General features: G+C 45.3%; 1 protein-coding gene across 1 annotated transcript in view; it reads right to left on the bottom strand.

Annotated features, from left to right (window-relative positions):
• Positions 1 to 7: 7 nt before the first annotated feature.
• Positions 8 to 14,079, bottom strand: part of ARPC1A (actin related protein 2/3 complex subunit 1A) — a 29,206-nt gene continuing 15,134 nt past the window's right edge. The window contains exons 4-10 of the mRNA XM_003998457.5: positions 12,878 to 13,100; positions 10,277 to 10,384; positions 7,431 to 7,643; positions 5,065 to 5,140; positions 4,635 to 4,828; positions 2,272 to 2,362; positions 8 to 408 (exon numbers count right to left, since the gene is read on the bottom strand). Coding sequence (XP_003998506.1) covers positions 370 to 408; positions 2,272 to 2,362; positions 4,635 to 4,828; positions 5,065 to 5,140; positions 7,431 to 7,643; positions 10,277 to 10,384; positions 12,878 to 13,100 — 944 coding nt within the window. The 3' untranslated portion in view covers positions 8 to 369. The remainder of the gene's footprint in view (positions 409 to 2,271; positions 2,363 to 4,634; positions 4,829 to 5,064; positions 5,141 to 7,430; positions 7,644 to 10,276; positions 10,385 to 12,877; positions 13,101 to 14,079) is intronic.

Below are 14,079 nucleotides of genomic sequence, written 5' to 3'. Positions count from 1 at the left end.
CCAAAAACACATTCAGTATTTTTATTTAACTGTTTAGCAGACAATTTACATATCTCCCCACCCTTTCCTTTAAGTTAGTGTGACAATTTTCCATAATAAACTACTTCAAGAGAAGCTTTGGTCAAGAATGGAATGAAATAGCAAAAAACAAAAAACAAAAAACCCAAATCATTGCTGCTTTTTTAAAAAAACCAACACTTTCACCAATTATATTCAAACAAAAACACACAAACAATATTTGCGCGATACGTGTCTTCAGTGTTTCCTTGCGGCTGGCTCTCCTCACCACCATGCAAACGGCGGGCCGTGTCAGCACACTTTGTCACTTTTGTCAGTTTGTCATGCTGGATCTGGGAGGCTCACTCAGCTTCACATTATCCGGAGACCCTGGATAGAAGACTCCAAGGTCTTGAAAATGGCAGGAAGAACACCAAAGGTTACTGAGGACTGTCGGTCCTGGAGTCTTCCCCCTGACCACCCTCTCTCCTCCCTGACCTACCTCCAACAACCCCCCTGCCCTGTGCCCCCCAAATCTGGCCCCGCCCACCTGTGAGACATGCTCTCCCAGCACTGGGCCCCCCACCGGCCCTTTCCAGCCATGTGCTCCCCTGTCCCCATGGCTCCAAGCCACAGGATCTGGAAGCGCTCCCACCTGCATGCTTCCTCCCTGTGCCATTGGCCCATAGTGATGAGGGCCAATATGTGCATGTTCTTTGCCTCCTCCTACATCATAGGCCACGTAGCAGCCAGCCAGGTGCACAACACACAGCAGGTGCTCAAAGGCAGACGGACCAAGGGGAAACTACCCTGGGACCTCCTAGCTTAGAGGGGTCAAAGAATAAAGTGTAGAGTGTAACTGCCCAGGGAGCTAATTTCACAGCCCTGATGCCCAGGATGGAAAGTGCCAGAAGACAAAAAGGTGGGAGGGTGGGGAGAGACTTTGAGTAAGACACTTTGTTTCTCCCAAATATTCTGGAGGCTATTCCATATTATCTATTTCACCCAAGGAGCCGGGGCGGGGGGACACCGAACACGGTGGAAACGCACAGGCAGTAGTAAAATTCTGTGAACGTTAACCTGTTTTGGAGGTTAACCACTGAGAGATTAAATTTACAGGGCTGCACACAGGGGCCAGCCTCTCCTACTCCTGCTCCTCCTCTCTGGTTCCTCATCTTGTCCACCATCTGCCCAATCGCCAAGCCAGAGTGTGAGGGTCCCCCTGCTTGTTCCTCAGTGTCACGATGCCCTTCCATTTGGCCTCTGAAATCTCCCTCCAATGCAGAAGTTCTGGGTCACAGCCTCTGCCACAGCTGGAGATCATCTCCTCACTGGATCACGGGACTCCCCAGCCTCTGCCCAGGCCGCCCACGCCTTACTCTCTGGTGCTTTGCTGTCTGGCTCTGGACCAGCTCCTGGGTGTCTGCAGACAAAGCCCAGCTCCCTCTCTCTGACCACGCCACAGGCCCTTCTAGTTCCATCTGGTGCTTCTGTACGACCCACATCACAGTGCAAACCACCGGTGGTGCCTCCAACCAGAACGTGCTCTGAGCTCGGCTGGTCTGCACCTGCGGCTCCTACTTGCCCCGCGCCCCCGCGTGCCCTGAAATCCCACTGCACCTGGAGATACAGTTCAGCCCATCCCTTCCCTGCAGCGCTGGCAGTTTATGTGCCCCCCGAATTCCTCGGTGTAGAAACACGGGCACTGGCCGCTCTTCTGCAGATCCACCTAACCCCCACCCCCTCTGCCACACGAACCCCTCTCACCTCGGTGTCCTCAGTGCCTAGTACAAGGCCTGGCACCCAGCAGACACTTAGCAAACGTTTACTAGATTGATGGGTGTAAACCACAAAAATGTATCTATAAAGACACTGGTGCCCAACACAGGGCCAGCTACAAAAACAGCACTGGATTTTTTCCTCCACGGATAAATGGACATCTAGAAGGACGTACCCCAAGTCACTGAGAAAGTCTTGTTTTCTTCCAATGGCTTTCAAGTCTTAAGGTTTTTTTTTTTGTTGTTTTTTTGTTTTTTAAAGTAACCTCTACACCCGATGTAGGGGTCGAACTCACAACCCCAAGACCAAGAGTCACACGCTCCACTGACTGGGCCAGCCAGGTGCCCTGACTTTGGTTTTAAAGACGACTACAGTCTCCTGTTCTACATTTCTGATGTGCACTGGATTTGACATTTTGTTCCAAGAAATGAGAAACATTCTGGTCACAGGAAGAATTTCACACAAACAAGATTTCTTTTGAAAAGCGGAAAATACCTTGAAATCCCAAATTGTCATGGCTCCATCGATGCCAGTAGTGCAAAATTTGCGACAATCTTGTTTGTCCACTTCATAAATAGACACTTGACTGAAAAGAAGGAAAAACAAGAGAGACTGTAAGATATGTGGTGGGAGTGAGTCCCAACCTTCCTAACAGTGTAAGGGCATTTTAAGGAAATGGAATTCCCAACCGCAAAATATTAAGTTGTCCATCAAGATTAGGCTGCGGCAATCTGCCTCAGAAAACATTCAAGGGCACCTCGTTACCAGACATCCAGAAAAGTCAAGACTGAAAAGAGAGAAAAGGTAAGAAGCTGTATTAATTACAGTGACGCAGAGAAGCAGGACGAGCCAGGCACACAGCATGCAAACTGCCAGGGAGCAGAGTGTGGGCAGGACCACAGCAATGACGGAGATGGAAACAATTAAAAACAAAACAAAAACAAACTAGAGGCAGGATAAAGCATGACTGAAATCCAACTGGCTCCAAACAGAAACTCCCAAATCACCCTCCAAGACAACCAGGGCCTGTAAGCCAAGAGCTCGCCCTGCTCTCCCTGCATGTGAAACCAATCACTGCAAACATGAGCAACACTCAGACACCCTGCAGGATTCCAAGCAAGCAAAGTAGAGGAAGAGATTAATGCAGCAACTTGTCTTGGCCTAATTATCTGAAAAACTTTCAAGAAAATCAATTCCACAGCTCAGACAATATTTTTCTTTTTCCTCCGAAACGTCTAGAACATTCTGTCTGGGGAAGGAGATGGCAAAACGGTGCACACGGCCTGTTTCTGTACAGCCTGTAAGCTAAGAATAGCTTACGATTTAAATGGTGACAAAAAAATGAAGACTATTACTTCATGATGTGAAAATTATGCGGAAATTCAAACTTCTGTGTCCATGAAAGTTGTACTGAAACACATCCACGCTCATTTAGATACATATTGCCAATGCCTGCCTGTGTGCCACAGCAGATGTGCATAGCTGACAGAGCCTCTATACCTTCTCAGGACCTAAAATATCTACCCTCTGGTCCCTTACAGAAAAAGTCTGCCGATCCTTTGCTTAAGGGCAAAGAGGATTTAATATCTGCAAATAAAAGGAGCCTTGCCAATCTCCAAGGGTCTTTTTACTTGAAAGTCTCAAAAGATGAAATGAGTTGTTTCCTTCCTGATACATAGTCTGCAGAGAAGCTCCAGAGAAATTCATAAGAAATAGTTTTGAAGCTCATTCAAGACAAAGAACCTGAAGTGTGGAGAAAAGTTCTGTTAGGCCTCCAAGTTATTAATTTTTTTACTTTTTTTTCTTAACGTTTATTCATTTTTGAGAGACACAGTGCAAGTGGGGTTGGGGCAGAGAGAGAGAGGGAGACACAGAATCCGAAGCAGGTTCCAGGCTCTGAGCTGTCAGCACAGAGCCTGATGTGGGACTCAGACTCACGAACCGTAAGATCATGACCTGAGCCGGTCGAACACTTAACCAACTGAGCCACCCATGCGCCCCTCAAGTTATTATTTTTCAAGAGAGTGCAGATATTTTCAGCCTATTTTAAGTCCAGCAGCCCTTTCCACTGAACACGATCACAAGCACAAGGTGCATTTAATAATTCTCTCAAAGAGAAAGTCTAGACCTTTCTGTTCTTCTTCCCACCATCATCACCACAATGAAAATCTCTCAACACAAAAGGTCTAATCAAAAAGAGAGAGTTCTGTGGTACCTAACTCTGACCACAGTCATTTAAAATATCAAGAGCAAACTACACTTCTCTAGAGTTAAAACAAACAAACAAAAAATCAAACCTTTTGGATAAAACACAGTTCACATACACCTGATGAAAACTTAAGTCAAGAAACTCCTTGGTTTTACCATATGGTATCAAATAATTCTGTTTCTTTCATTAAATCATCTTCTTACTGGTGTGTGTGACTAGAAACCCACGGCTGAAATGACGGGTATAACCAGTGTTCCTGTCCTGTGCTCACTGAGAGGAGCAGGACGTTCAGGAAGGTCTCCTCTCGTTCTCAGCCACGGTCTAAGAATGCCAGCCCTGGGAGGAGGCGGCTCACACAGTGGTGGCGGCAACAGGACCAGTGCAGCTCGAGGTGGGGGAGGCTGTCTCATGCCATCTGCACTTCAAAGGACAGAATGACTCTGTCACAAGCTGAAAATAAGAGTCTGCAGTCGGGAGGCTAGAGACTTGTCCCTGCTCTTGTTCCCAAAGGAATGTCTGGGCACACAGCACACACGACTGGCACAGGGATCCAGCCAGGAAACAAGGAGGCAGAAAGGCATCTTGGTCACCTAAGCGCTTCTCTACAGGTGGTCGGGGCCCTGGCTGCAGGTGGCTGAGTGGCACCTACGTGATGCTATTCTGGTGCAGCGTCTCCAAGGCCGTGTTGCGGTCCTCAGTCGTGGCCCTCTTGTCCATGTTGCGGAAGCGCTCCATGGCGGACATGTTGCGCTGGATGCTCTGTTTTGGAATGTCTAGTTTGGAGACGAAGGTCAAGCAGCCACGGTCATCGTAGTTAAAGAGCATCGGGCAGCAGTCATGGCCCTGAAACAAGGCATCGGTCAGGCCTACCTACCAGCCCCTCAGCAGAACAGTCACCACCGCACTTAAACGCACACAGACACGCACACCACACACCACACCACCCAGTCTCACAGGCCAGCTGTCCTACAAGGCTGTGCTGGCCTGTGAGAGCACAGCAAGTCACAGAGCACGCGCTGTTCCCGTCCTGGAGAATTAAATACAGTGTACTGCGAAGGGAAATAAAGAGAAATACTCACGGCAGCTACAACGCTGTTCTCCGAGACAAATGACACACTCAGCAGGGGCAGGAACTCCGTTTTCAGAGTTGAGACCCTAAATACAAGAACAATTGTTAAATTGAGATGGAACAGACCACACAGCTTCTTTATAGACACAGAAGATGACTAAGGACCCATTTTCACAGGCGCCTGGACAGTATAAACAAGCTCTTATGCTTAAAAGGAGCCCCATGACCTATACTTTCAGGAATCAAGAATCTCAAGCCTGACACAGCCCTGGGGTAACCTGCAGAAACAGAGGTCTTTGGCCTCTCTGGCCTGGGCCCCACCTGCTTCTGGGGCCTCCCCACTCATGACAGACTGGTCTACGGCACGGTCCCCAGTGACCCTTATTCTTTCCCGTCTTTTGCCTTTGCTCCCACACCCTTTACACACATGCTTATCCGAAGTCCACATGGTTTCTGAAGCTCAGCTCTAATTAGATCACCTCCATGAAGCTTTCCTGGACCTCTTCACCCTAAGGTGGCTTCTCCTTTCTGGCTATCCAACACTCTTCCTGTCACTGTCACTGTCACTGATGGCTGAACGCCTTGTGCTGCCATCCTCTCCTCGCCCGTGCTCACCCTGGGCTCCCAGAGAGTGGGCACAAACATCTGAAGAGTCTATTCTCTTTTTTTCTGCCAGGCACTGGGGGAGGAGCTGGAGCCACCGATGAATATGACACTGCCTTAGCCAGCCAGGATCTCACACACAACTGGGCTGGGGCACATGTGTGTACACGTACAGATAGTAGTTATCTGCTCCAGCACCTGGCCAACAGGTCACATAGAGATGGCAGGCACACACGGTGGTTGATGAATTAGGATCTCAGAGCTTCATGTAAAAGAGAAATTTAGAAAACTTCATGTAAAAGAGAATTTAGAAAACTATGTCTAAGGAGACCCCCTCCCCCCTGCCAATACCACTGGCATCGGATTAAAGTCCTAATACCTCATCTTAAGGCCTTACTGGGGCACCTGACTATATAAAACACTGGCTGTTACTACATAAAACATTTATGTTCGAGAAGGGGAAGGGTGGAGAATGTCATCTGACTTGCAGGACTGGAAAAGCCAAATCATAAATCAATAGGAAGGCAGACAGGGGCTTGTAATAAGCACGTGCTAAAAGCTTATTACACATTAAAACAAACTGTACACAAATCAAATAACTATGACATCAAAACATTACTGAATAAAAAGCAAATTGCTGTACAAAATGTATAGCATAACCCCATTTGTGTTAAAAATGAAAAGATACATTAAGTGCCTAAATGTGTATAGAAACCTGGGAGACCACAACATTTAAGGTGGTGTTTTCAAAATAAGTAAGAGGCGCTTGGGTGGCTCAGTCAGTTAAGCATCCAACTTTTGATTTTGGCTCAGGTCATGATTTCATCGTTTGTGAATTCAAGCCCTGAATTGGACTCTGCATTGACAACCACAGTGCCTGCTTGGGATTCTTTCTATCTCTCACTCTCTGCCCCTCCCCCACTCTCTCTCTTAAAATAAAACAACTCCCCCCTCTGCCAAAACCCACAATTCAATCCACTTAGGAAAAAAATATTCTCTCTGAAATGTCACTTTGTTGTCACCATGCAGCAGAGGGAGGCAGAGTCACCTGATGTGAGCAGTTCTCAGCACACAGCAACAAGTCAGGAAATCTTTAAAGGTGGGTAACCTTTAGCTGCCAATAAAAAAGGATTCACCAGGAAAGACAAAGATTCGTAAGGGGAAGGAATTCCAATCATCATCTCTGTCCCTCCAACATGATGAGCAGATAAAAATCCCGACGTCTGACAAGGTGCCTGATGCCCTCCCCAAGGCTGGGCAGGTGTCTCACTCACAAATGAGTCACTGTAATTCGAGTTCTTCCAGCATCTCCAGACGAACTGGCATCGGGGTTTTAAGTATTACTGGATGGAGTCCCAAATGAATGGAGTCACTGTTCCTTGACTACAGAGTAAGAACTTATCTCCTACTTAAGGCTGGGGGATGACATTTACCTGTCGTAAGGAATCCACAGTAACAGACTAAACTAACCACGTGAAGGAACTCTTAGCAGCAGCAGCAGCAGCAGCAGCAGCAGGCCAGGAGGGTCCTTCAGAAGAATCACCATCACTACCTCCATTAAGAAGTGTTTCTGCAAGTGAGACCTAACTCTTTCAAATTTCCCCAAAAGGACAATCTAAACGTGTGTCTGGGACTTCAAAGGCGGCCCTGCGGTTCTGGGTCAGAGTTTTATGCTCACATCCTGAACCGGCACCCAGGGAAGAACAGCCTTGGCCAAGCTGCGGAGAGATCCCAACCCCACTCCCTAACTCCAAACAAAAGGCAAATACTCACTGTACGCTTTTTGAGGCATCAGCAACGGATACGGTGCTGTCATGGCTGACCCAGGCCAGGCGGCTCCCACTGGCAGAGAAGCTGACCCCATGCACCCAGCCACCAGTGCCACTGCCACCAAACTCTGACATCAGCTGACCAAAAGGCATCTTGCTGCCCCATGGCGTACTGGCCGGCTTTTCATCCACTTCTTTAATGTAGGCAGAAAACACTCTGTAGTTTAAGGGGCAGGAAAGAAGGACAAAGCAGGTGAAAATATGTGTATAAAGAAACAGGCCACAGGCAGCTGCCGTAAGGGGTCTTAGGATGCAAAGAGATTAATCCTTGAAGAGCAAAACATGACAAAGTCACGCACACAAATCTCTTAAGACAAGAATGGTCGCAGGCGTAGGGGTGCAGTTCTAGAAGTAATGAACACAAAGGCCCTTCCCTCCCAGGAGTGCGGAATTCTGGGGGAGGGTCCTGCTGTCACGCCGCCCCCTCGCACATGGCAGACCCCACTGAGCACAGCATTCCTTCCTGTCTCAACACAGTAGGCCAGGAAGCCCACACAGCCCAATGGCAGAAGAGGAAACTATTTGCTACGCTGCAATAAAGCAGTGGTATGAACCCATTTAAAGAAAGGGACACCCAAGGAGGAAGCCAAGGGAGACCAGTGAGAGAGCGGACAGGCTCCCCCTCGTGCTATCAGGAGGGCGGGCTTCACGCGGCCCTGGGCTCCCTGTTGCGTCTCTGTGGCAGGTATGGTCTGGGTTGAAGAAGGGTGCTTTCCAGCCTGCTGTCAGCAGCCTCTCTCTCGAATTCCATGAAGTTGTGTGTGAGGAGGGATAGAGAGAGGCTAGGAACCCCCCCCCCCCACCGCCCCCGATGCTATTTCTACTTCATAGAGCCTCTCTTCAAGAACTTCTGGACCTAGAGACTCCCTAAAATGATCTGGGATATTTTCTCCCAAATGACAATGACAGCAGCAGCTCTGGAAGAGGCAGAGCACTAGGGAGGCAAAAGGCGCAGTGAGATTACAGGACGTGACCTCAGAATCACTGGGCTTTATTTTTTTTTTGAGTAGAGCTGACACACAATTTTACTTTAGTTTCAGGCGTACATCACAGTGATTCAGCTTCGCTATGCTTTATGCCCCGTTCACTGCTGGTGCAGCTGGCATCTGTCACCATACACCGCTCTTGCAGCATCACTGACTATATTCCCGGTCATTCCCGTGACTCACTTTGTAACTGGAAGCCTGTACCTCCCTCTCCCCGTCACCCATTGTACCCATCCTCCCACCCCCCCTTCCCTCTGGCAGCCATCAGTTCATTCTCCATTTTTATGGGACTGAGAATGAGAATCATGAGAATCACTGGGCTGTAAGTTAGCATCACAACGGCCACTGCTTTAGCCACCGGAGACCAAGACATAGCTGGTGGTTCTCAGATGCCAACTCGAGAGTGCGACCTGAACAGACTCTTACCCACAGGACTATAAGTCAAAGCAAAGTTTATTTCTGGAAAGTAATATTAACAAAAGAATTGGTAACCTATTTTCACAGTCAGATTTTTTAGACACAGCTTGATAACCCAGGTGGTATGGATCATTCAGTTTCATCTTCTACGGGAGCTAGAATGACTCTGGATAACATGTCACAGACAACAAAACTTCTGAATTCTCCTTAAGAATGTCTATGCATCTTTGCTGTTACACTGATTCTTTTTTTTTTTTTTTTCAACGTTTATTTATTTTTGGGACAGAGAGAGACAGAGCATGAACGGGGGAGGGGCAGAGAGAGAGGGAGACACAGAATCGGAAACAGGCTCCAGGCTCTGAGCCATCAGCCCAGAGCCCGACGCGGGGCTCGAACTCACGGAGCGCGAGATCGTGACCTGGCTGAAGTCGGACGCTTAACCGACTGCACCACCCAGGCGCCCCAGCTGTTACACTGATTCTTAAGTAGAAACAAATTTTTTTTTTTAAGAACCAATCTTTTTCCAGAGAGTGCCTTGACACCCCTGTACCCCCCATTCCACAGCCAAATTCCCACAAGTATCTTTAAAAACCAACCAACCAACCAACCAACCAGTCAACATGAAGTAACATTTATTTGCTTTTCTTCTAAGGGAAGAAAGCCTTCTTGATAAAGAATAACTTTAAAAAGAAATTACACTGTTTGACCTTAAAGTTCTTAGCAAAGTGGCTGTTTCTTCTAGCCTCCCACGAACAACAAATAAAAAAGCTTTAACTGAAAAGGAACAGTGCAGTAATAGCTCAGCAGTGCACTGTTCAGCTATGTTTTGTCGTTTTAGCCTCACTCTGGAATCTGCCAAGTCCCTGCCTGGGTTATCAAACAAGAAACAATACTGTGGTCTGAGGGCCACTAGATCACTGCTCCAAACACGGATGCTCTGCCTAAGATGAACTTCCGGGCCCCACTCTTACATCTCCCCACTCCCGCGCCTCCAAGTCCACTTCCCTCTACCTCGGCCATCTCTGGTGCTTGCTTTCCTAGATCACAAGCTCCACTCATCTTCAAATCCCTTGCAGTGCCTAGCACAGTACTTTGCAAAGCAAAGAAACCTTAAGAATATGTGAAAGATGGGGACGCCTGGATGGCTCAGTTGGTTAAGTTTCTGACTTCAGCTCAGGTCATGATCTCATGGTTTGTAAGTTCAAGCCCTGCATCGGGCTCTGCAATGACAGTGCAAAACCTGCTTGGAATTCTCTCTCTCTCTCTGCTCCTACCCCACTTGGGCTCTCTCTCTCTCTCTCTCAAAAATAAACAAACTTAAAAAAAATATGTGAAAGATGAACAATGAACAGATCAATTCTGCCTACCAATTCTCATTTGTTCCCACCTGCATTTGAAATCACACGATCCTGCTGCCAGCAAAACATTGTTAGGATGCCAATCCAAGCTGAGGACTGTGGAGCGAATCGGCTTTTTAATGTGCTTGCTGACCCACCTACAAAAGGAGAAAATCCATTTCAGTTTATCCACACATCAAGCAACAGCTCCCAAAGGACCTACAAGTGCGTGTCAGGCGAAACACAGGTGGCTACCAGGCCTTCCGCCAGAGACCGGAAAGGAGAGAGGGAGAAGAGCCGTAAATGGTCCTTTCGATTCTGTCTTTTACAACATTCTCATCACAGCAGCCCCTTCTGAGCCTTCCTGGCTATCATGGGATCCCCGTTAGTAATTATATTTATGGATTAACTCTGGATATGGCTCCGTGGAATTTCAGATTACATGTGACCTTAACCTTTCGGATAAAAATTGCAGTTTGAATTACTTACATTTTTATGATAAACATTTAGTGACTTGTTATTTCATTTCGGGTTAAGTCTGGGTTGTAAAATAACTTCATTTCTTTTCTAAGCCTCTGTGAAGCTGCAAATTCTTTTTTTTCACAGAGGAATCACAACCAAGAAAATCACAACCTTTCAGAAGTTCTAATTCTCTAGCTCCACTCCAGAGATATTTATGTCTGAGATTTATGTCTGAGATATATTTATAACTGAGATCAGTTATTATTCCGGCTTAGCTAATTCAACTTCTCCCCCTAAACTGCTGCTTAAAAACCAATCATGTTCTGCTGTTCAAGAGCTCAAAGACTGGGGATGCCTGTGTGGTTCAGTTGGTTAAGCATCCAACTCTTTAAAAATAAACATGAAAAAAAAAAATTAAAAGCATCTGACTCTTGATTTCGCTTCAGGTCATGATCTCACGGTTTGTAAGATCCAGCCCTATGTTGGGCTCCGTGCTTTCAGAGCAGAGCCTGCTTGAGCTGCTCTCTCCTCTTTCTGCCTCTTGCTCTCGTGTTCTCTTTCTCTCAAAGTAAATAAACTTAAAAAAAAAAAGGTAAGAGTTAAGAGACTGAATATCAAGCCAAACGCCCATCTTTGAATGCCAAATTACGTTTCCATAGAATCTGTCTTAGGAACTTATATAAAAAATTTCATTCTGAAAAACAGACATTTTGATTTGCTTATAATGAAGTTATTTTAAAGGCTTTTAGAGATTATTTTAAAATATTCACATCATTCCAATAAAATGTTGTTCTATAGCCAAGAAATGCCTCTGAACATATAGCTTGTTCAAATGACAATACCTTGCACTACAGTACAGCCCAATTTACCTATATTCGAAACTATTTTTCAATGAATAAAAATGTGAGCAATCTCTGAGACTGAAAGTTACCTAGGAAGGAAAATTTTTCTTATCTATTCATTACAGTGAGTCTTCTAAATGATTTTTGCCAGGCAACGTTTTGTTAGACTTATTTTTACATGTGCTTGAAAGAAAAATTCAAGTCTTGAATTCCTAACTGAATCGTTGCAAATTTACAGACTTTCTTTTCAAAGAATCAAAATTTCTGAGATTTCACTCAATTACAAAACATTAATATAATCCATTCCTTTCACTGTTTCAGTAGAAAGCAAACAGTAACGCTAACACAAAGAGTAATGTATACTCTGCTATTTTTAGTGCAAATACAAACACTGCCAGATTCGTACTAAATGACAATTCCATGTTGAAGGCTACTTACCACCCTTTCTGAGTGCATGCCAGATAGAGCAGAGTTGTTTTCTTATTAAAGTAAGTGGGAAGGAATAGGTAAAATAAGTTACTTAGCCATAAAATCAATCTCTGTATTTTGAGTGGCTCAGCTATAAGTAATTTATACAAAAAGTTTAACAAGCTGATCACAGTTCCAAGATTCTGGTCAATTTTTACTTCAACAGCTCAAATGAGTAAAATATTATACGAAGACATAGATTTGGTTAGCAAATAAATTAAAAAAAAAATTCTTAGCATTTATTTTTGAGACACAGCACAAGCGGGGAAGGGGCAGAGAGAGAGACACACACAGAATCGGAAGCAGGCTCCAGGCTCCGAGCTGTCAGCACAGAGCCCAACGCAGGGCTTGAACCCAGGAGCTGTGAGATCATGACGTGAGCTGAAGTCGGATGCTTAACCGACTGAGCCACCCAGGCACTCCGGTTAGCAAATAAATAAAAAAAAAAAATTAAAAAAAAAAAGGAGAGTACTGTCATCTGTAGGAATCATAGATATTTTGTATCTAAAAAAATCATTCCTCAGGTCATGGGAATCTCTCAAGTTTATGATTTCCCTGTTAGAGTAAGAAAACAGTTTGGACAGCACAGAATGAGGAGAGCAGCATCTTACAGTACATACTAGTTATGATTTCAGAACATAGGGCCACAGGTCTCTATCAATATGAGAAAGATGTGAGATTTGACCCAATGTGCACACAAGAAGGAAAAATCTCCAGAGGAAATGGAGATTTTCAGAGGAAAAAAAAAATCTCCAGATGAGGAAATACTGAAGTTATAGGTAAGCCTTCACCCAGGGACTCACGAAGTCACCAAGAACACAGGTGGTCCAAAGGTGTAATTTCACAGACAGAAATAAAAAATACTCAGCTGTTGCTCACCAGTCATTTTCAGACTCAAAGTAACAAACAGAAATGAGTCGTGCTCCACTTCCCACAGCAAATTTGTTCTCTAGCGGGGACCACTTGACAAAAGTTGCTGCACGATTAATTCTCAGGATCACCAGGGTTGGCTTCCAGACACCATCTTTCTGACTCCAGACATAGGCATTGCGGTCTGCCCCGCAAGTGACGATGCGGTCGCTCTTGGGAGCCCAGTCGATACCTGCAAGTGAGGCGTGGTGTCATCTGCTTTGTCTGGCCCATGATAAAAGCCACGAGACAGCCAGGGGGGGCACTGCCATGGCAGGGCTACACGGGGTCCTGGTATCTTCCTCCCCAGCCCCGTCCTTCCCCCATCTATGGTCCTGATTGTCACCTCACACTCAAAGGCAAGGTTTCTCTGCAAAGTTCTGCAACTCAGGATCCTCTACAAGGCCAGGGAGAACAGAGCTATTTCAGAACTGTGGGGGGTAAAAAACTAAGCAGCAGCATTTTTCCACCTGTTCACAGGTGGAAGACCTGAAGATCTTTTTCTTACCTTGTTATTAGATATTTGGTGGGGGGGGGGGGAGGGGTGTTTAAAGTACCATTATTCATTAACAGACCTCACTCCATGACATTAACTGAAAGTCTGCCACATCTAAATAAAACAACATCAGAGCAAATTAAAATAATCTTCAGTAGAGGGAAAATATAAATTGTGATTCATTATACATTCTTCTGAGGGTCACTGTCATTTAAACTAACCTAAATGATACAAGTTCTGGAGAGAGTCCTTGAGTATCTCTGCATCTAAATTAGAAAGAGGTCTACATATGTATCTGAACATAAGGTTTATTTTTCATATCTGACCAAACCTTTACTTAACTGGTGGGTCTGTGAAGGATCCCAAAGTCAAGATCAGTTTGTTATATACCAAGAGTAAAATCTGCTATGACTCAATCATTTTATAGTTACTTGATGAGGTTATTTCCTATAAATATTCCACACTGAAGGTATTATTGGAAATGAAGGAAATATTACTAATTATTATAGGTATCTCTCTAAAAATTAATCATTAACATTCTTAACAGGTATATGGAAAAAAGTAAGATGACTACAAATCAAAGTGTCCATTGGTCATAACTCACAGTGATTTCAGTTGTATGAAGAAAGAGTTAGTTCATTCATTCATTCACCTATAGGAATAGTCTGCTCAATTA

The sequence above is a fragment of the Felis catus genome, chromosome E3 (genome assembly GCF_018350175.1).
Source record: "Felis catus isolate Fca126 chromosome E3, F.catus_Fca126_mat1.0, whole genome shotgun sequence".
Taxonomy (NCBI): Eukaryota; Metazoa; Chordata; class Mammalia; order Carnivora; family Felidae; genus Felis; species Felis catus.
Note: the sequence above shows the minus strand (reverse complement) of the source record. Positions and strands in the feature narration are given on the sequence as shown.